Source organism: Rhea pennata, chromosome 1 (assembly GCF_028389875.1).
Source record: "Rhea pennata isolate bPtePen1 chromosome 1, bPtePen1.pri, whole genome shotgun sequence".
Taxonomy (NCBI): domain Eukaryota; kingdom Metazoa; phylum Chordata; class Aves; order Rheiformes; family Rheidae; genus Rhea; species Rhea pennata.
Window position 1 is genome coordinate 194,826,610 of NC_084663.1, and position 24,109 is coordinate 194,850,718.

Genomic DNA, 24,109 nt, shown 5'->3' on the forward strand with positions numbered 1-24,109 from the left:
GGAAACTATGTGCATAAAGCCTAAAAACAAGCATTGTGTCATCAAATCCATAAACCCAGGAACTAAGGATGACAGAATATGATAAGGATCAAAAGTATAAAAAGACTTGAAATGGAATTAGACACATTTATGGTGGGTATGGGATTTGCAGCCCATTCCATGAGCAACTACAGCACAAACTTGAACCACTCTCCAGCACAGGACTGTTTCCTACACCGCTGATAGAAGGTAACACAATTATGAGCTGCTAAAAGTTTCCAGTATCTTTTTGCATCCCTTTTTGTAGCTCCCTGGCCATTACTGGAAGACAAACATAAAGCAAAATGGATGTGACTAAAGGTTATCGCCATTGTCCTATTTGCTTAGCTCCTTCGCTTTCAAGGTGTTTGGAGAGATCTGTATTGTATGAGCCCTACCGCCCAAGTGCTACTACTGCAAGCACTATCAGAGATGGAATAAGGAGCAAAACAGATCAGACTAAAGGTTATTCTTAATGCTGTGTTTGCTTAGCTACTTAGATTTAAAGGTATTTGAAGGAGAGCTCCATGTAATAAGAAGTGCTAACATACAGCTAGCATTGCTACAAGCATTACTGGTAGTAATGTCTACAATTAAGGCTGCCCAACAGTTACGATGGTAAAGCTCTATTTCATTTTTTTTTTTTTTTTTTTCCTTAATTAAAAGTCTGGGTTGATATTTTCCATACCAGATGGCAGACTTTCTCTGGAAATTTTGAGGAAAGAAAAACAGTTTAGTTGTTTCCTTAAATGATATTGGAAGAAAACACTTTCATTTACAAAGTTAACTCTTTCACAACTATTAAAGGGGGAATCTTACATTTTTATGCTTAAAATTTTCAGGGGAGTTAAGAATGTACTATTTGCTCCCCCTCATAAAAACATGCATCTATTTGATGAAATGTTGCTGAACATTAATATTCTTGCATTAAAAGGTTAGATAACAAAGTGAGATGTAGAAATCCTGTCCCCTGGTTTGCTCTGCCCTTAAAGCAAGCATGCCCTAATCCATGCCTATGGGGAATTAAGGACGCAACCCATTTGCTTTTCCTAACTGCCCTAACTGCCTTTTCCTAACTACGTATGACTGGTGGAGCCGCCCACCTCTTGAGCTGTTTCTCAATCTTTTCAAGCACTTTAGAGGAAATGTAACAATCTGGGTTAAAAGACAGAAAACAAACAAACAAAATACAATTTAGGGGTAAAGCACATTGAGCTCTGTACTGCACTCTCCTCCAGAACCTGGAAAAACAACAAGGAATTTTTTACATTCTCTGAATTATCAACATCTAGCTGAGATACAAACTAATAGACTCAATCCTCTCTAACGTCTGCTCCGCACTGAGGCTGGTAACCTATTACGGTTACCCATTACACCATTAGTACTAGTTACTCCATTAACAAAAGTGCTAACATTTCAACTCTACTTCTTACCCCGAGTCAGAGCTTCTTCATAACACTTACTGCAATTTTCCCTCGTGAGGTGGGGAGAAAGAAAGAAAGAAAAAAAAAAACTACACACATCTACAACATCACTTCCAGTGGACTTTAGTAAAAAGAATAAAAATACACCTGCAAAATCACCATACAAGAGCATAACTATCTAGTTTTGTTCTTACAACTTGAATAAACAAATAAATGCCAAATGTCAGGGACTTAGGCTATTAAGGATTCCTCTTCCCAAACATTAACTATCTTTACACTTCTAATGGATTCGAAAGTAAAAGAGCACCATATGAAACATTTAATCTATCTGAAGAAATCAAAAGGAGTAAACAGATGCCTACTGAATGTGAAACACTTTGCAAAGCTTTTTAATATTAAAATGCCTACTATTCCCACCCTTTATTTCAAATTACGAGATTATAAAATTGAAATAAGTAATAAAAATAGGAGAAGAGACACAAAGTGCTGAAACCTTAAAATCAATACTCATTATTCCAAATTTAAGTTACAGTTTAAAAAGATCTCAAATGTAGAATTAACTGGTCACAATTTAAGAACAGTCTTGTCTTTAAAAACAAGGAAACATAAGTAACTTGACTGCAGTTATACCTGACACAAACAGGTTCCGCTATCTTACAACTACCACAGAGAATTGTATACGCAGCATCTCTTCTCCAGAAAACTCTAATGAAGCTTTTAATTGTTCATGGTTCTTACTCCTCTAAAGAATAAGAAGATTCTGACAAAAGTCAAGCATACTAATAAAACCCAACATTTAAAATTTTCTACCTTAAGAATTCCATCAATATCAATAGTATTAAAATTAACACATCTCAAACCCAACCGGTTATATTAGTGCTAGAGTGATTAAGCCTCAACAGCACTAACTTAAAATTCTCTAAATGTATTAGACACAGAACCTTTGATTTTACTAGCAGTGAATGAATTTGTGCTATGGAACACCTTCGCTCTCAGCAACTCACCCAGGTGAACACTGAGAACACCCATCCCTAAGTTCTACAGGCAGCAGAACATCCCCATCATCAGCTGCAAAATTTTAAAACTAGAAAGGAGTTTTCATATATGCTAGGCAACCAAATAAGGCAAAAAACCCACCACATGTTCTACTACATACCAAAGGACTCAATTTCAAACAAGGCAAGAGGGGAATTGGATGTTTTATCAGAATTTATTTGCTTTATGAGAATCAGAATAGTGTTCAGCAGTAAAGATTAAATTTGAACTAGAAATGAAGAAAGAGATAATGTGGAGTTAAATGGCTGCGTTCAAGGTAGTATCCTTCTTCCTTCCCCCCTGCCCCCCCAAGTGGTATGCTGGAACTGAGCACTGCAAATGTATGGCTTTACCATACCTCTAGATTTGAGAACAAAAGAATTACCTAGCAAGAATACCAAGCCATGGATTAGATAATAAAACCAAATCACTTAAGACTGAAAACTGTAATATTCAAGACACTTTTATTTGGCATTTTCGCTTTTCAGCATTATTCCTTTCTGACATTTTTAAAGTCAGATTTTGAAATAAATGGAAAAATCAGCCTAGTATGTACATGACATCCAATTAAGTCTGCAGGGAGAAGGAGTAAGTCAGCTCATTGGAAGAAAACAATACACAGAAAATATGTGAAACTGAAAGGTTTTATATGCCTACGCTATATGCCAGAAAAACCTGCTGTAAACACAAACCTTTAAATACAGCCCAAAACAAAATATGGCTTTCTAGCAAGCACAGAAAAACAACTGCAGACCACAACCCATTTAAAAGACTACTTGGAAGAAAACAGAATTTCCTTTTTAGTCCCCTTCCAAAAATTCATTTAGCACCAGATATTCTTGGCAGGGCAAAAAGCATACCAGGAGTTCTGAGGTTTTTTTTTTGGTCAAGAAGGATAGGATTAGGGATCTTCTAGGCAAAGTTGACATCCACAAATCCATGGGCCCAGATGGGATGCACCCATGGGTAATGAGGGAGCTGGCAGATGATGTTGCCAGGCCGCTCTCCATCATCTTTGAAAGGTCCTGGAGAACTGGAGAGGTGCCTGAGGACTGGAAGAAAGCTAGTGTCACTCCAGTCTTCAAAAAGGGCAAGAAGGACAACCCAGGCAACTACAGGCTGGTCAGCCTCACCTCCATCCCTGGAAAAGTGATGGAACAGCTCATCCTGGATGTCACCTGCAAGCATGTGGAGGAAAAGAAGGTGGTCAGGAGTAGTCAGCATGGATTCGCCAAGGGGAAATCCTGCTTAACCAATCTGACAGCCTTCTATGATGGAATGACTGGCTGGGTAGATGTGGGGAGAGCAGTGGACATTGTGTACCTTAACTTCAGCAAGGCTTTCAACTCTGTCTTGCATAACATCACAAGTAAGCTCAGGAAGCATGGGCTAAATGAGTGGATGGTGAGGTGGACCGGAAACTGGCTGAAAGGCAGAGCTCAGATGGTCATCATCAGTGGCACAGAGTCCAGTTGGAGGCCTGTGGCTAGTGGTGTCCCCCAGGGCTCAGTACTGGGTCCAGTCTTGTTCAGCTTCTTCATCAATGACCTGGATGAGGGGACAGAGTGCCTCCTCAGCAAGTTTGCTGATGATCCCAAGCTGGGAGGAGTGGCTGATACACCTGAGGGCTGTGCTGCCATGCAGAGAGAACTGGACAGGCTGAAGAGTTGGGCGGAGAGGAACCTCCTGAGGTTCAACAAGGGCAAGTGCAGAGTCCTGCACCTAGGGAGAAATAACCCTAGGCACTAGTACAAGCTGGGGGCTGACCTTCTGGAGAGCAGCTCTGCAGAGAAGGACCTGGGAGTGCTGGTGGATGAGAAGTTGACTACGAGCCAGCAATGTGCCTTCGTAGCCAGGAAGGCCAATGGTATCCCGGGCTGCGTTAGGAAGAGTGTTGCCAGTAGGTCAAGGGAGGTGATCCTGTCCCTCTACTCAGCCCTGCTGAGGCCTCATCTCGAGTACTGTGTCCAGTTCTGGGATCCCCACTACAAGAGAGACATGGAGCTGCTGGAGAGAGTCCAGTGTAGGGCTACAAAGATGATCAGAGGGCTGGATCATCTGCCCTACGAGGAACGTCTGCAAGAGCTGGGCCTGTTTAGCCTGGGGAAGAGAAGACTGACAGGGGGATCTTATCAATGTGTATCAGTATCTGAAAGGAGGGTGCCAAAGAGATGGGGCTAAACTCTTTTCAGTTCTCCCATATTACAGGACGAGAGGCAACAGGCAAAAACTGAAGCATAGGAAGTGCCATCTGAATATGAGGAGGAATTTCTTCACTGTGAGAATGACAGAGCCCAGAGAGGTTGTGGAGTCTCCTTCTCTAGAGATATTCAAGGCCCGCCTGAATGCAATCCTGCCTAACGTGCTCTAGGTGACCTTGCTTGAGCAGGTGGGTTGGACTAGATGATCTCCAGAGGTCCCTTCCAACCTTACCAATTCCGTGATTCTGTAAAGAGCCTGAAGCACAAAACATACAAGGAGATGCTGGGAGAGCTAGTTTTGTTCAAGCTACAGAGAAGGCTAACAGAAGATCTTACTGCTTTCTTTAACTAATAAATGGGAAGGTATAGAAAGAGTCAGACTCTTCTTGGAGATGTCCAGCAAAAGGATGACAGACAGCAGTCACAAGCTGCAAAAATAGACCTTCCAATTACATAGCAGGAAAAAAAATGGTAGTCAAGAAATGAAACAGAGTCAGAGTCACAGAATCAGTAAGGTTGGAAGGGACCTCTGGAGATCATCCAGTCCAACCTCCCAAAGGTTTCCTGATGCTGGTTCCACTGAGGCGTGAACCCAGGACCCTCAGCATGTAAAGCATACATGATAACCACTACACTATTCTTCTACCCCAAACACAGGTTGCCCAGAAATATCCATCCTCAGGAATGGACTCTTCAGTTGGACACAAATCTGAGCAATCTGAACTAGCTTCAAAGTTGGTCCTGCCTTGGGTATAAAGTTGGACTAGATACCTTCTAGAGGTCCCTGCCAACATAAAATACTCTATATATGATTCCAAGTCGTTTATATTCATCTGTGACTGTAAGGAGTTTCACAGAAGCATGGAATATTCAGCATGTATCTTCAAGATGCGTGGCTAGTTCCTAACACCGTTTTCCAAGTCTGACAACGTTTCCAAACTTAGCTAAAAAACACACAGGGTGATTCTGCAAAGTTGCATACTTCGTGGACTATTTACTAGGTAGAGACAGACTCAAAGTTTTTCATGCAGAAAGCACTGGACTTGTTATTCATGGTATGCTCTAGAGATTTAACTATTTCTTTAAATGGATTAACCATACATCACCCTTAAAAATAATTTGGGCTTGCATTGCAGACATACCAAGGAAAATCAGATTCAAATATCCAGGGGGGACCAGAGTCTTCCAGTTCCACCTCAAGGACAGTTTAAGGTAGAATAAAAGACATTTGGGGAAACCTGAATATATATTAGCCCAGCCTCAAGTAAAACTGTTCTTCCTAAGGATATTTGTTCATGACTGCATGTTTCACTAAACACTTCTAAGATTTGTCTGCTTTATAAAAGAGACTAAAAAACAAAAAATAAGCAGCCCCCAAACAAGAAGCCCACTAGAAAAATATATATAAAAAATCCAAATGTAAAGAATAAAAGAAGTCTTAAAAGCTAATTATTCTCATTTGCATTTTGAGTAAGTAGATAACTTTGTCTATTTAAAATACATTTCAGATATGAGCCCTGTTCTAGTTATCTTTTCTAAAATTTTACTGTTAATTTTCTGACAGTCACTTCCTCCCTTATAGGAAATGAACTATAAATAGTAATCCAATCTGAAAAAGGTCTAATGAAAAAAATAAAGATTTAAAACAGAAGCTATTGTAAAAAACTGTTTACTGCAGGATCTATAAAATATAAACTTCCATCCAGCATATTAAAGGGTTGATCAGCACTGTAATCAAATTTACCATATTGAAGAACTAATTCAGAAATAATCTTTCTTGGAAATCTTAAAAAAAAAATCTCAAATCAGAACCAATGGAAACATAGACAAGACAGGAGAACTGCAAAGTCAATTGAGGCTCACCTAAAAAGTTATTTAAGGTCAAGTAGCAAAAGCCAACAATCACACAGAAAACAGAAGCACCATTACCTTGGCCTACTTTGTCTCTAACCATTGGTCCGCACTGTGCTTCTAGAGCCAGATGAAAGGCTTACAAACTCAGTTAACTTAAAATTCCTGGGCTAACTCACAAAAACTGTGTGCTTCAGTCACAACAAATAGATTATATTCTCTCTTCCTTATGAAAAACCAATAGTTACTTAGATTATTTCAGGAACTGCACACCTGAAGCATTCAAATCTGATTAAGCAGACTATGTGGGAAATACAATTTAGACTTTTTGTGAGAATGTAACTTTGAATTTCTTCTCTTACTTGGAACAGCAATCTGTACACAATAATTAGAGTATGTTGTAGTATTTACAGTAGTTGCAAAGACAATTGTCTCTCAAAAGGAGCGGAAGTCATTCTATTTCTTCTTACAGAACTAAAGCAACGCACAGATGTTGCTACTTGCAAATAGGTATTAAAAACCTCAAAGATTACAAAGAAAGTAATTAGCCTTTAGAACTGCATTTTAATTTAATAGTATAAATATAGGCACCTGAACCTTCAGAGTTCAGTTTAGCCTGTAGAACTTCGGTTTAGTTTAGATGCACCAAAATCAAGAATAAATTCACTCTACCCACCGAAATTCAATGGCTTAGATGACACATCATAAACTTAGGCATGTGCTTTGAGCTTATGCACAAAGAACCAGAGACACGACAAAACCCTGTTATCCCTAAAGGAAGTTGACTTATATCCCCAAAGAGCACTGCATACTGACAAGATCAGTGTCTTCTAGGAAAGCTGACTCACATCAAGCAAGACATATAGCCTCAATAACCGAAGCACATATCAAAGTAGTAAGTTCACTCATGTTTAGAGCTACGGCGCAGTTGGCTGAAACTGAAAAAGCAGTTAATAGATCTGTCCAACTTTGTACATGTTTATGTGCAGAACAAGTGTCGTCTCTGGAGTGGTGGCAGAGGTAACAGTACTGTAAGGATAGAGCATCTGTCCTGATAAGGAAGACCCACTAACTTTGTTAGTGTAGAGAAACAAAGTATTTTAAACTTCTTCAGTAGCCTAGCAGAAGAGCAAGATCCTGCGAATCTTCCTCTAAAAAAATCTGAGCTAAAGCCACCTCATCTGCCTGTCACTCTATACAAAACATGCAACTATGTTGATAAAAACAACTGAACAAATGAAGTTTTGCACAACACCTCGATCTGAGTCAATGGCTTCCTGCCGAAAGGGCCTCCCCTTCACCCCCAACACATGTTCTCCCATCCTTTGCTCTGGAGTCCAGTGAGGTTTGCGCTTCTTTTCAGATGGAGCTGATTCTGCTTATACCGAGAGTGGAAAATGATTTATAATTTTTGCTGGGCATGTTTTCTGCCACATTACTGAGTTGAAATGGCCTGCTGACCACGAGCACCAGAGCTGTCCGAAAGAAGGGGGCAGAAAAAGCAGAGATATAGCTGCTTTTGTCCACATTGAGATGAAGTTACAGCATATATCTAACCAGTACTTCCTTTCAAAGTCAACCTGAGCCATTATATTCAGCTTTGTTAAAAAGTTGCAGCTTATTTCTGCAGTGGGCGTAATACTTATTTAATTATTGTAAGGCTATTTTCCTATTACTGATGCTCCATGCATAACATGTATCATTCCAAAATGAGAACAGTCTAAAAATTTTTAGTTTTCCAAAGTTTTTTCCTGGTTTTGAAAGCAAACAGAAAATACACTTGTTATAATAGCTAAAACAAAAAGGATAAAAAGACCAGAAATTAAGTTTTAGCTTAAATTCCTGGTTCATTTGACTGAGTTCCAAATTTTAAAATGTTTGGAAAAATGAATAGTCCTGTAACATGCATTAAACTTACAGAAAATACATTAGCACTAACTTCTCTACCATTAACTTTCTGCTATACAACCAAAGCATGACTATTTTCAGAAGTTCAGACTCGTTCCAGCCTGAAGCAGTTCTAAACACCCTAACAACAAATATCCTAAATATATTTACAACCATATTAAAGTTTATCTCACCATAGATCCTTGTTCTCTTCACAGAAGTAGCCTGTCAAAAATCAGGTAAAAATCAGACTCTGTCAGGAAAGCCTCCTAGGTATTAATAAAGGAGAAAGGATAATGAATGATGCCAACCACTCAGAAAAGCTGGGGAGTCCAAGCTATTCTGCACAGGACTGCAGCTCAGAAAAAGAGTAGCGCCTCACCACAAATTCAAATAATAATAAAAAGAAGTAAAAAAGAGTATAAGCATCTTACACTGACACTACAACTCCTTCACAAAGCTTTCAGCTGCAGACTTTCTGGCAGCAGGTAAAGAAAATAAAGAACAGTTGGTACAAGCTAATCTGCAGGCAAGGATAAATACACATTTTAGAACAGTATGACTTCATATTTACTTGTGCTTGCCACTAAAAGCAGTAGCTCATACTCATTCTGTCATGGCTGCCAGCGTCAGTACAAGCTACATGGTTTCACAACCTTGTAACACTGCTCATTCCCAAAGGGGAAATTTCAGGATGTTTCCCTACTCCCCCTTTTCCACAGCAGTTAAGTGTTGCCTGGTTTCCTCTCCCTGCCAGCTTCTAGGGTAGGATATGCAAGAAAAGCCTGATTCAGAAAAATCACGAAAGTACGTTAAAATTGTAGCACATAAAACCCAGAATACCCCAGAACTGGCTCGGCAGCCTGTAAGCAACGCGGCCCAAGCGCCGTGCCAGGCCCAGCACCCACGCGGGAGCGGAGCAGGGCCCGCGCAGCCTTCGGAGGAACCCCAGCCCCGGCTGCACAGAGGCGGCCGCGCAGCACAGCCCTCTGCCGACGCTGCCGGCCGTCCTGGGATTCGGCTGCTGCTCCGGGCGCGCCAGGGAGCAGAACGAGCCCTGAGGAGCCGCAGTTACCTTCTCCGACACACGTAATTCCAGGGGCACCTCCTCATTTTCCCATGCATTGCTGATGTTCAACAGCTCAGCTCCTATGTTAGTGATTATCTTTAATTTTGTCAAGAACTTCTAATTCAATTGAAATGTAAAGAATGACTAATAGAAAAGTTAGGCTTAAATTTATTTTTTAAAGTATCCAGTTGAACAGAAAATTTAAAGATATTTGTTAAAATGCTCTCTTTGACATATCTTCAGAATTTTTTTTGTACCTCATGTTCTAAAATGTATTCAAACAGTATATTCAAAGGTACAAAAAAAAAGCCAGTATGTGCTCTTTCTTTCTGCTATTAACCCTCTCCCTGCGAAATACATTTCAGTAAAGTTCAGAAAAGTATTGAATACTGCAGCGTGACTAAGTTTTACTAACACTTTAGTACACAATTTTTGGATACAGCATGCTTTAATAAACAGACAAAAAGCCCTTTAGAACAGGCTAGAAGAGCATGAGGAATACAGATACAGCTTTTTATTTTTACATGACATTTTGTAAATTTATGTTACTCAAAAATACTTATATTACAAGTAAACATTGCAGGGGAACTTCCACTAACAGAACTAACTAGAGGTCTAACTCAGGCATTCAAGCTCTTTCAATTGCCAAAATACTTACATACCATGGTAAGACTGATATGCTACAGCATCATCATCATTCTTACCAAATAGCAAGGCTCATATTAGGAATATTTTCTACTTCAAAACTAATTCTCCAGTAATCAGACCTCTTCTGGGATTAAAAAAAAAAAAAAAAAAAAAAACGTTAATTCCTACAGATGGAGAAAAACCCATCGACACCAAGCCAACGTACAATAAAAGTCAATGTATAATAGCACTTCTGAGACAGCTAATACTGATGTGGTGAGTTGCAAATTACTTGTTCACTTCATTCCCTTTTTCTTTGATTAAAAAAAAGATTAACACTTTTTAACACAACACGTAGTTTGGCAAGGAGTTCAAGGTAAAAGAGTAAGTGTAGCGATGCACTACACAGAGGCTGTGGTTGTTCTGGTTTAGGAGCCTGCTACTGTCAAAAGAGCAGCCTTTTCTTGCCCCCTCTCCCTTCCCGCTGCTAGCCAGGCGATCCGCATGCCAGCTCTGATCTGTGCCACTCTCCCGTGAGCTAACTCACCTCCTGCATCCAGCCGAAAAATACGCACTGTTTTTTGCTGGGTTAACGAACTCTGTTAGTTCACAGTGGAGGCTGATAAGTAGCAATAACCAGCACATGTGGTAAGAGCAAAGACAACAGCATGTGGGCAGGGGAGACGCACAGACAGGAAAAACACAAGATTCCCCCCTCCACAAGTGAAACCACAGCTGGCATGCTTAGCCATAACCCCCCCCCCCCAAAAGCACTTAGCCACCTAATTAACTCCACCACAAAAATTTCACAGAATAAAGAGTAGCAGAGAGACAAAAAAAAGGTATCTTAAGATACTGAATAAACAGGTATAAGGTATCTGGTTGGCATCCTTTGGATTCAGTTAAGTATCTTCCCCTCTCCTCTCCCACAAAATTAAAACTATAATTTGAGAGCTAAGTCAAACTGAGTTTTAAAACCGCAACATTATTAAGTTTGTTTCTATGAGAAACATTGCCGCATCATATGAAATGCTAAGCTGATATGCAAGCAGCAATATCTCACTCCCGATGGAAAGCTCTGTGTTGCTTTATTAAGGCATGCAGCAGTCTTCACACTATTTTCATATAAATACACAAGGTGCTTACACATTTTTTTAAATTGAAAATATTGCTGCATTTCTTTTGCAATTTTGTTCTTCTCTGACTGTTCTTTAATGATCTCAGTATTTGTATCACTTCAAGAACTAGAAGATTCATAAAAACAGGACAACATTTTAAAGTACCTATTCTGACAAGCAAACAACAAATAGGACTAACGCATTAGCCCAAACTTCAGAAAGTTGTAATTTCATTGGGTTACTTGTATTTTCAGTATAAGCTTCTTCAGTAATTTCCAAGGCCTATGAAATTATTTGCTTTACATACAGGAAGACTCATTTTTTTGCTGCTTTGAAAAGCTTCTCATCACAAAAGGCTTTTTTAAAGTCATAGGTTTGCATAATAGCAATTGAAAACATGTTTAGTATTTTTCTAAAACAAATTGAATCTGATTATTTGGCAGGATCCTCTCCCTCATTTAATTTAGAACACTTGGCCATGTATAGCTGCATTCCTAGAAACACAGATCTGATAACACTACAATCCTGTTTGGAATTATATGTTTACAGAGTAATTTTCCTGTGACTTATCCTTTCTTCTCCTTTCCCCTCTACCCATAATATGCATCACCAAAAGACATTTTCATTAACAGAGGAACATATGCACCAGGACAGATCAACAGATTGTCTAGACTGCTATCCAAGCTCTTCAAGATATGGCAGTTATTTGCTTTCAGAGTTGAAAATAAAGTAAGCATATACTAATTATCGTCAGAACATTTTCCCTGCCATTAGCAATTTGCAGCTTCAGATTCACAGACCATATCTTTGTATTTAATAGTCCCCAATAGATTTCTCTTTTATAGATTTATCCAGTCACTTCTGAACCCACACAGACTTCAAATCCACAACACAGCACCGCAAGGAGTTTCAGAGCTTAGTTACACATTGTATGTAGAAGTATACGTAGAACTATCTTTCTTGTATTCAGATCTGTCACCCTGCAGTTTTGTTTAGTGCACCCTTATTTATGGATAGGAAGGGACATTAAGCAGCTGTCTCCTGTATTCTCCACAATACACAAACTTTTACAGACTCTCCCTGAACCTGTCTCTTATAGATGCAGAAGACTTCTTATCTACTGCAACCACAGGAGTTTTCAAACAGACACTTCTCTACATGCATATTCTTTTTGCTCTTCAGCTCTGCTACATCCTTCCTGGGATAAAGGGATTAGAACTAGTAAATCCTACAATTCTCTCTAATTTCTAACAATTACTCTTAAATAATAGTAAACTCAGAGACAACTGTTGCGTGAGTAAAGGATCATTTTCACCACATGCATCACTTCACACCAATGAGTCTACATATTATTTGCCCTCAGTATCATGAAGTTCTTCTCCCAAGTCTTCACAATCAGTCCTTGCCTTTACTATCTCAAACAGTTGGCCATCATCAGCAAAACAGCTTCTTGACTATTTAAGAGAAATGACTTCCAAACAACATATGATTTCTGAGCAGCACAGCTTCCTGAGAGATAATACTAAAGATATGAATTAATGGAGGGAGATCATTAATTAGTTTCTCTAACTAGAGAAAGACCTCTTTTGACAATAGTTAAGTCTTTTATCAAAGACCTTATTAAATGTCTTTTAGAAATCCAGACAATATTACATCAACTAAATCGCCTTAAGTCTTTCAAGGAAGTTTAATACAGAGGCTGAACAGATTTATGAGGTATAACTTCCTTTTGTAGGAGCTGTTGTCTCTTCACCTCAATACGCTCCATGTGTCTACTAACTCTGTTCCTCACTCAGCTAAAGTTAGTAGTTACAACTCTTTCAATAATTCCTTTCAAAAAAATGAAGTTAAAATTGCCCCTTTCCAGTCTACTACTCAGACAATTTTAAGCACTAGGTTCTATTTTCTAGTAACTTGCTTATTTCATTCTTGAACCCCTTCAGATATAAGAACTTGTCTCATCTTGACAATTTACTGTTCTTCAGTTTGCTAAACATCCCCTCCTCCAAGCACTACAATTTGAGGCAGATCCTCTGATGCATTCCTTATAAAGACAGTTTCCAAGTTTAAGTTATTTCATGGCACATAGGCAAGACCAAAGCAATTGTTCTTGTTTCCCCAAGTTGATTTAGGGAAGGTGGGGGAACCAGGGAGCTTTCTTGCTGCAAATTTACGCTTAGCCTACCACAGCTTACATTTTCTATATTCATAATTCCTAAAAGATTTAGCTTTTCAAAGAATACATTCTTACTCCCATGAGTCCTGCCTTGTTCTACTATTTAATTGCTTTTTTTTTTTTCTTCAATTGATGGCTTTATAGGGTGTCTCAGTGAGTGATATATATTCACTGACAGCCAAGCAAGGCTTCAGAATGGTTCTGAGGTAGCTCACCTATATTTTACCTTTCTGGCTATCTTTCAGCTTTTAGTTGTCATCCCTCCCCATAACTTAAAAAAAAAAAAAAAAAAAAAAAAGAAAAAGAAAAAGAAAGTGGTACATCAGTGGATTTCTTACCCGTCAAATCCAGTATCTCCCCCCAGGAGCAAAGTATAAGTCACGTTTGTCATGGAGTGTCCTCTACAGTTATAGCTTAAATCAGCTCCTTTGTACTACTTTGGGCCAAGAGTTGATGCTCCCACTATGGGCTACCTGACTGGCTACTGCATTAAAGGAGCTACTCACCATCCAGAAATTTTGTCTTGGTGTGTCTCTTACAGAACATCTACCTAAGCCAAATAGGGGTAAAGAGTCATTCATTATTCAATTTCCTGCTTTTGCAGCCTCAAAGATCTCACACAGCATAGGTAAGCCAGTCAGGCAGATGAATATGTAGACCTAATGCTAATTTTTCCACCTACATATACACTGAATTCAACCCATACAGCTTTCAGGAACACAGAGTGCTGCAAGAAGAATTGGGGAGTGTGGTTTTTGTTTGTTTGTTTTTTAAATGAGCCTTTTGATAGATGACTCTCATCTGGCAGATTCATATATGCTGTCAGTCAGGCTTTTATAAAACTAAATTAATATAAGATTGAAAGGTACAGTTCACACATTTACTTCTGAGAAGTTGTTTTGCTGAATCCTGCATGAACAGCACTAACACTCACTAAATGAGAGAAAATTTGAACCTTAAACAGTTTAAGAAAAAATATTAGGTAGAGATTCAAGTTATACTCAGGGACAAATTTACAGTCTTGCTGGCGTAAAGTCTGCACAGGCAGAATTAGCTATAGCTGCAACGTTTCCACAGCCTACATTGTAGTTCCATGAGTAGAATAATTTACAAAACCTGATCTTTCCAAGGCTCTTCACTTCACCGTAGGATTATCCAGTGTTGAAATACAAGCTCTGATTGAAAGCAAGCTTGAAGCTAGGGCTCTTTCTTATAAGATAAGCTTATGTCTTTCCCAGAAAACCTCTCTTGGCCAGAAACACAAGGTGGAATCAATGGTTTTATTGTAATTCAGATTCTTTTGTATTCCAAGTGCTCAGATGCACATATTATTCAATCAAACTGTAATGAATTAAGCCTACTTTTTTGTGCAACTCTCAAGTGTCCTTTATTTAAATGTCAACATCTTGAACGCAAGGTGTTACAAGTACACAGAATGGAGCATTCTCGGAAAAACAGGCAGATTGTTTCAGTGACCTTTAGTTGTGTTCATCTGTGTTCTCAGAACATGTGCTTCTTTCCCCCCCCCCCCAAGTCTAATTTTAATTTTGGATATTTAAACTGTCATCTGTAGTAGAGAAAAATCTCTATGTTCTCTTAAACTTGTTGTCCTTTAAATAATGTATTGATAGCTTTAATCCTGGTTTATAGTTTCTTTCCTCGGAATTCTGCAGCTAATTGCACAACATACATCGCCAAACTACCACTTAGGACTCAAGGCAGTTACAAGACAGCCCTTAAGCATTTGAAGTTTAGGATGTCTAAGTCAATCTCTCACCAGCCCATGCAAAACACATACACAACAGGGCAGAGTACATCAACAGAATTCTCCATAAAACAAAATATTAAATAGCTTATACAGGAAAGGTACTGGATAGGCAATTACAGAGTTCAAATGTGCTTCTATACAACATTCAATATATTTATTGAAACAAGCATTTCTTAAATATTAACATCTGTGTATAACAGACTTACTGACTGCTTCATAAGTGGCCTTGTAGCTAACAAGAATAATTGGAGCTATGAATAAAGTTAATTTGTAATCTCAAACATGCCATTATGGGGGTCTCAGAAGCCAATTGTGGAGCCTCTGAGGAGAGGAGAGGAGATAGTCGGAATACAAAACCCTCCTGAACAGTTATCAGCCTGCAAGTAGCTGTAACACACAGCACTACTTGCCAAGCTCTTAGAGAAAAGACTGGGTGTGACAGAGGGGGAATAAATGAGGAAAAATGAGTTAGAGAATTGGTGGGACAAAGCCTGAAACCAAAGTCTTAACCTCCATCCATTTGCACAAGATGGACTTCTCCACTCCATACTCAAAGCTGCTTTACAGTGGAAGGAGACTAGAAGGACAGGAAACCTTATATTAGCAGCAAATAATATAGGTTGGTGCTCCCGACTCATTTTCATTACATCCTTTGAATGAACTTAACTGAATTTTGTCTGCATTGGAATCTCAAAGAGCACTTTCAAGACCCCGGTTTGAACTGCAGAGGAGGGTAAACCAATTACTGTCAATAAACATAAAGTCAATGCACACAGTTTTAAATATTTTTATAGTGTCACAAAAGAAACTGCTCACTTTGTAAATACTTGAAATTAGCACAAAAAGAGCCTATTAAATATTGAACAAAAATCTTTACAGGATTATTCCATTTCAAAACATGGATAAGTCAAAACAAAAACAAGCACCAATTCGTGGTACTTGTTTCATTCTTGGTATTTTATACTCATTCACATACAGTAGTCATTTCCATTTTGTTTCATTTTCAGTTACTCATAAATCAGTTAAATAAGGTGTGCGCAAAAACTAGAGACAGCATTACGCTTTACATTGGAAACAGTTCTCCTATGCTTACAGGAGTCCAGATGGAAAAGACTATTCGGAAAGCTTCAGTTGTCTGCAGGTAACATCACTTGTTCCCAAAAAAAAAAAAAAAAAAAAAAAAAAAAAAAAAAAAAAATTCCAGTCACTCTTTTTCCACTTTCCAAATGGAAGCCACTGCAACTCTATAGAGAGTTACTTATGTCCTTCCACCCAGCTTCAGTCAGCATACTGTATATGAGCTGCTCTGCATCAAACAACTATCGTACTTTCATAGCTAAATACGCTTCCGAGGCAGCCACGGAGCAAAGCCACAGATGTCCATCTATCAGTGGTATTACACAGACCCCTGTGGGAAAGTTAAGACAAGCGTTACACTGAGATAAAAGGTTTGTCCACAGAAAGATAAGACATAGGCTACACAGAAAAGGAGAATAAAATGTTTGCCTCTTCCGTAAGACGGAAAAAAAAAAAAACAGAAAAAAAAAAACCACCACTATCACACAAAGCAAATGGTAGGGAAAGAAGAGCCACAGCACTCATTTTGTTAACACAGAACAAAAGAGATGTTGTGAAAGGTATGAAGTGTCCTTTTCTGGGGCTGGAGCCCAGGTGTCACTTTTTGGAGCAGAAGCTCAGCACTGCAGCCTTTCCACTAAACAAACAATCAGTTGCCCATAGTAAGAACCAATGTTCGTGGTCCTGTTTTCCTGTTGTCACAAAACTAGTTTTGTGCTTCAAATCCGAAGAGGAGAATATGAATGCAGACTCTGTACCTTCTGGAACTAGAGCTGCACCTCAAAGTATTAACTGTGGTACAGGTGGGAAGAAAGTCCAGCTCAGTATCTATGATCTACATCAACTGCTCTTTCAGTTTACTGAACTGCAGCAGCCCAGTCCATATTCCATATACTTGCAACTCCACAATTATCAGGTATGCATTAAAGAACCAAGTTCCCAAGAAAGCTCATAGGAAGAAAAAAGTCTAGAAGATGATGCTACCTGGACATTCATAACTGATGTCCTATTTCTCTGTTCCTGAACCTCATGCTACTTGCCTATGGAAAATAATTTCAGTAAGATGCGGACATCTAGGTCATTAACTTGATATTCAGAAAGATCTACTTCCAGCACTATTTCAGTCACACCCATGATTGGCATAGGCCAGCAAATCTTTGTTCAAGAGCCAGATATTTCTAAGCATGCTGATACTCATGGTGGCACAACAATAACCTCTTAACACCAGGATATACATGTCTGTGCTGCGACTTAGATGTCTAATACAGCACATATCACCATTGCATATCGTGCTCCATATTGCATGTTGGAGTAGAATCTTGCTATTCACAAATCCAAGCCACTGTGCCTCAGAAATGTTTCCACTCTACTGAAACTTCGCGGTAATTAAAGTGATCTATTAAACAAATCACACACACACGAGGTTTTTCATGGCTTTTGATACTGCAGTCTGCAAATTATAGCTCTTCAGATTCCACTCGCAATAAAGTGGACCTTAGAGGCTAGGAGACCTTAAAAACACAAGAATCAAAGAACACAGAAGTTCTACAGTGAACATACTACTTCATTATCATTTGACCAAAAGTAGCATCTTCAGATCACATGCATCTTCTCTATAACGAGCGCCTTAACAAGCTGTCCTTTATCCTTATATGAGAAACCAAGTACAGAAGTACATGCCCCCTCCTTTATTTAGAGATTATTCTAATTTATAAATCCAAAATAAAAGCCAACAGAGATATCTGCTATTTTGCTAACTTTATTCTCATACCCTCTCCTCTGCACTTGTCAATGACTTCAGATGGCAAGAAAATGTTAGCTCAAAGCCATGCCATGCTTACAGCTATCAAAGCAAATCCACACACCTATGACAAAAGCAAAAAAGGATTACATCAAATAAAGTCTGCATAATTATTCACTCTCAAAAGACTGGTCACTGCATGATCTTAAAGTCTATAAAACTTGGAGCCAACTGATTGGGTGAGAATGGAAGAAAGCAGAACGTGAAATAATTGTGTAAGAGTGTTCAACTATAAAAATGAAAGAGCATAAGACTTCATGTAATACAGTATGCATGCCTCATGTAGCTATAGTTTAACTGGGAATTTTCTAGCTGTGGTAATAGACCAAGAAGAAACTCCAGGCACATATCTTAACAAGATAATATGCACATATTACATATGCACTAAGTGAAGTCTGTGGCATTTTGAAATTCCATGCTATTGTTCACAGGAGTTAAGACAAACACTTGCCTTTGCAACACTCAAGACATGCATATAATCTACATTATACTAACTGCTTCAGTTCGAGGGAGTTACAGACACCATACAGGAATATTCAGCTGAAGCAGAGAAAATTCTCATATGCACTAAACTGATAAAAGATGAGACATTGTAGTTTATACTGCAACGTAACAGTATTAACATCATGATAAAATTCCTGCAAAGTATCACTACAGAATTCATCAAGAAGCTCTACGTCTAGACCCGCTATTTCACTTCTGCCAAGTTTCTCACTGGACTGATCACCTCTATCTGTGGCACTCCCATACACATGAACTTATCTCTCCACAAAATCCGTTTGCTACAGACATTGGCTAAATAAGTCAACTATCTGCAATCTGAAGCAATTCAATCAGCATATATGTACAAATATAGACAAACTGCAACATATCTAAACTAATCTGGTATCAACCTTTTGAAGGTCTAAGTGTTTCTGAAGATAAAAACCCTAAGGTAAGCAAAAGTGGGCTCTTCTGCATGCACTATAGATCTTGGTCTGATTTCTTAACAAAGCAGCCTACTTTCTGGAGCGTAAGAGCATTCAACTTGTTACAGTAGTTTGTCAAAAGTGACTGTTCCTGACACAGTTGCAGACATCTAGGCACTAAGCTTTTAACCACTATCTTTTCCCTTGACAAAAGCTTGCACAGATTATCTACATGCTTCATTAAAAAAAAAATCTTCAGTGCTCACCCATAAAATTTTTCTCTCCGTGTTCAAACACTGTGAAACAAAATCAGCACCAGCATCTTTTACATTCCCCAAATCATTCATTTTATATAATGTAAACATGTTCTATCTTCTCTTCTTTACAAGGAAAATATTCTCAATCTCTTCAGTTTCTCTTTATAGGACAGTTTTGAGACACACTCATCATCATTCTTCCAATATCCTTTTAAGGTAAATAGAAACTACTACATACCATATTAGACATGAAGCAAACCACTTGTTTACTGGATTTCCACTACTTTTTCACCATTCTGTGAAAGGGATATAGATTTGACTATTGAAAGGGTGCGAGGAAAAGTTCACTATCTAAATATACTATAGTTTCAATTATAAAGTGCCAGTACACCCACAAGAAAGCACCTGCCCCTCCAGCTACACTAATGCTTCCAACACAGAATAGCTGAATTTAAAAAGTCTCCAACTAAACTTCTTTGAGACTCATGTCACTCGTTGTGCTTTCTGAGAATGACTAGGAAAGCATTAGGTTGTTTGATATGGTGAGACTGTGGGTGGAGAACCACAGAAGTCCCTTTCCCCAGGAACATGGAAAGCTTCCAATAAAACACAACATCACTGCAATTTGAGATTTTCAATTACATCATATTTTGCTGTTGTAATTAAAAAGTCAGATATTGCCTAAAAGTAGCATTTAACAGTTTTATTTTCATCCAAACCACAACCTCTAAACAAAAAAAGCATACTTGGAAACACTCCAAAATGCGACTAAAACAGGCATCCCTGCTAGACAGAATAGGCTTCTTTCACATATTTCAGACTCTAGTTATACCAAAAACAGAAGAGAAAGAGTTAAAAATTGCAAGATCAAGCTTATTAAAACTAGTAAGTGCTGGGGTATTAGCATTCTGTAACACACTTAGCCAGCCCAGAAACCACAGCATGAGAGATCAGTGTTCAGCGTGTTCTACCTTCAGAGAAGACCACACTTACAAGCCCCCTAGTGTCCTACCACTTCAGTGCAGCAAAGCAAATACCTGCAAGTCAATTCCTAACGAACTCTGAAGAGGGGTCTGAGGCAGTCAGTTTGGTAAGCCCTGCAGTCTCTATGTTACTGCAACACACTGAAGAATGCTGGCATATTTTCTAGTTTCAGCAGAATTTAAATAGGTAGTTTTAACACCTGTTGCTCGAGCAACACTTCTATGAGCATTATAATGGCATGCAAAACAGCTTTTACACAGGAAATAACTGAATCTTTCTAGATAAAAGAAAGTAACCTCTCCTACTACCATTAGAGACAAAATTGACAGTTTCTTTACTTGAAGTCTTGTTGGCACCTGGGGGTGCCACCATTCAATTCCCAATGTCTGGAATTAGAAATGAATTCACTTCTCACATATTCTTCTGCTCTAATAATACATACTGTCAACTCACATCTGGCTTGCTATAACTACTACTAGTTTGTTAGAATTACTGCAGGAATAACGGTGACAAAGAGACAGCATCATTCAATGGAAAATTGTGAAGATTCTTTTCAACCATAAAGATTATAAACTTAAAATAAAAACTTGAGAGCTGAATATAGTTTTTCTACAGTGTGCCACATGGAGCTTAGTTGTAACAACTGACATTGTTCAGCAGGTTCTGGTTTTGGCAGTGAATATGTAAGAAGCTGCATCTGCTGACTCCATAAGTGACACACTCAACACACTAAGTCCAGACTCAAAGCCTCACTTCGTGGCAAAGGGCTCCACATGACTGGATTGGCTTTTTGCACTGGAGACTCAAAATCCATATTATGCCCTTGTCAGGTCACTAAAGGGCATATCATCTCTTTCTCGCTTCAGAGGGATTCTCACTACACCAAGATTACTCTAAGACTGTCTCCCAAAGTATCTCCTTGTAGTTTCAGCTAGCTACATTTTCTTTAATTGTCCTCCTATGGTTAGGACACACAGCTGCTATCTAATTTGAACTGTCACATTTCACCTCAGAGGCAACTGTAAAAGCAATCAGAAAAAAAGTAAGGTGAGGTCTGTTGTCATGCTAAAGACATTAACTCCTACTAAACTGGATTTTCATCACCAAGGGCTTCTGAAAACATATTTGTACACACAGACTTACTGATATCAGTATTTGTTCTATTCATTAGACATCCATATGCAGAAAGTTTTGTCATTAAAAAACAGCTCCAGGATTTTTATTAAAATGTTCACAGTCCTGTAACACACATTCTTCAAAATCCTCTGAAAAGTGTGATGAGTATTAATAGGCTTAAAGGGAGTTTTGTTATTTAAAAAAATAAAAAGCATATAATGAAGTTTAAAGCATATGTATATATTTAAGGGAAAAAAGTATGAAGGTTAAAGAGAACAAAATGGTAACTTCATACGTAAAGAAAGTATGAGCTGCGTAAATACTACACTTGCTCAAGGAAAAGGCTACTTACCACCAATATTTACCATTTGGAGATACTGAAATAGTGTTTGGCATATACAAATATGCAAAAGTTAAATTGTCTTTCATACGCTCATCACTATAAAATGCATAAAGTCCATTCATCTATCATCATAGTTTCAGAAAACGAGTAACTGAATGTTTGCTTTCAGAGTTTGATTCCTTATGATAAGGGACTCTAAAGAGAACCTTTAACTTCAATCCAAATTCCATCCATATAGTTTAAAAACATATGTGTACAAGTACACTAGAAGCTACAAAACCATACACAGACACTGGTATTTTAAGTATTTGAGTGACACTCTGAGGGCCATTACACAGCATATTTAATAGAGAAAGTTTTCAGAATCTGAAAAGCAAATAAGAGACACCAGGAAAAGGGAAGGGGAACGAGCCTCTAAGTGAGCAATGTGGAAAAAAATGGGACAATATACTGTACTCATCAGTTTTTCTGGCAAAGTCCAATCTAATATCATACCTCAGTTTTCCTCCTCTCCTCCCCCAAAAAGACAGAATTCAAAATCATACACTCAAGAACTGAGAAAAAAATTCTACTTTAAAGACCACATTTGATCTTTAAATATTTTTAAAAACATAGTTGTATTTTGCCAAAATTACTCAAAATAACATTGCTACCAGTAACTCTAGACACTAACTCTAGACTACTAAAAATGTTTGACTAATGCTTCACCAGTAACAAATTCTGAATTTGCTATATACTGCTGCAGCACAGTACGCTAAACAGCTGCAAAGAAGAGGCTGACAAACACTGGAAATTCACCTAATAGATGAAGTATTGAAAGCTATTTTTGTATTACAGGTCTCCTTATCTTTGTTGAAGCTAGGGCTGGGTTATACTTAGCAAAGTACCTGCATGTAAGGAGACTTAAGACAACAGCTTCTCAAACTCAAAATTCTTAATCTCAAAGAAAAGATCATTTAGACAACATAAAAATTATTCTTGTGAACCACACAGGTTTGAAGGCTCCAACTTAAAATTTGAAAAAAAAAGTTAGCTGACTCATACCAGTGAGCAAGACTCATGGAAAACAGCTGTGCCATTGTTAATACAAGCATGTTTAAGACACATTAGACAAAATAAGGTATAACCAGTCCCATTGCAAAAGCATTCTGGAGGTAATTCAAACATCTTTAGAACTACAACTTACACAAAAAGAATCAGACCATATTTCAATCATAAGTGACCAGAACCTTTAAAAAAGTGATTTATCAAATGTAAAGAGTACCTAGAATTTTAAAATACACATTATATCAATGGGAACACACAGAAACTGTAGCAAAAACAACAGATAACTTTAAATTTAGGACCTATTACAAGAACAACCTCTGCCTTCCCCATGTCTTCTGCTCTCTACTTCCCATTGTTCTGTTGTTGAAAAAGTGGTGCCATGTCATGGACCAGCAAATCTCTTCAGCTACATTTGCTCTTTCAAGTATTTACACCAAGTAATTCATTTGCTCAAGTCTATAAAAGAACTGGTCACAAAAAAATAGATTTTTCAGAGTATTTTAAAGCCCTGAAAGGATGAGGAGACTTCAGTTCCAGGAGCAGCCAGCAAGAATAGTCAAAATGGTGACTAGAAGCAATAAATCAGCCAAAAAGAAAAAAACACTACAGGAAAAAAAACCGAACTGTTCTACAGAGCAGATGGTCACGCTGAACATTTTAAGCGGCTACTCGGTTATTCAAAGTGAAAACTCGTTAAGTTAAGCGTTCTCCTTAACTACATTTTTTTCCTTCTTCCAAAAGCTACCAGGACGAAAAAAAAAGGGGGGGGAGAAAGGGGGGGCGGCTCTAGTATTACACCGAAGGGACAGGAACGGGCACATTAGAACACGCTCCGGGTGACACAGGAGCCGGCAGCACGGGAGAGACGAGCAGAGGGTTTTAACAGCCAGGCGAGGCGAGGCGAGGCGAGGGCAGACGCAGGCGGAGCGGGGAGCGCCCCCTGGGCCGGGCCGGGCCCGAGGGCCGCGCCGCGGCGGGGCCGCCGGGGGGGGGCCGAAGGGCGAGCGCGGCTCCTCACTCACCCGTCCTTCCGCTTGGCTTTGTAGACGTGCCCGTAGGTGCCCCTGCCCACCTTGCAGCCCTCGTACTCGAAGAGGTCCTCCACGCGCTCGCGCTCCCCGGTCAGCTTCACCTTGAAGTCATAGTCCATCTTCAGCGCCCGCCGCGCCGCGCCGAGCCGCCCCCCGCCGCCGCCGCCCCCGGCCCGCCGCGCTCCCCGCCGCGCCCCGCCCCGCCGCGCCCCGGCAGCAGCAGCAGGAGGAGGCCGCCGAGCCGCCCCGCGGACCATCCAGGGGCAGGCGGGCGGGCGGCGGGGCTGCTCCCTCCCCTCCCGAGCCCCGTCCTCCGCCGCCCCTCCCCGCCTCGGCCGGCCAGCGGGCGGCACAACAGCCGGTCTCCCGGG

General features: G+C 39.3%; 1 protein-coding gene across 7 annotated transcripts in view; it reads right to left on the reverse strand.

Moving 5' to 3' along the window:
- The window catches only part of CDK8 (cyclin dependent kinase 8), a 79,411-nt gene extending 55,549 nt beyond the window's left edge, over positions 1-23,862 (reverse strand). For 4 of the 7 annotated variants that reach the window (XR_009958550.1, XR_009958545.1, XM_062577120.1 and 1 more), the window contains exon 1: positions 23,730-23,862. Coding sequence is in view for 2 of the 7 variants with exons in the window: in XM_062577120.1 (XP_062433104.1) it covers positions 23,730-23,857 (128 nt within the window). In the remaining 5 variants the exon portion in view is untranslated. The remainder of the gene's footprint in view (positions 1-23,729) is intronic. The other 3 variants (XM_062577131.1, XM_062577162.1, XM_062577152.1) reach the window with 3 other exon arrangements.
- Positions 23,863-24,109: the final 247 nt, after the last annotated feature.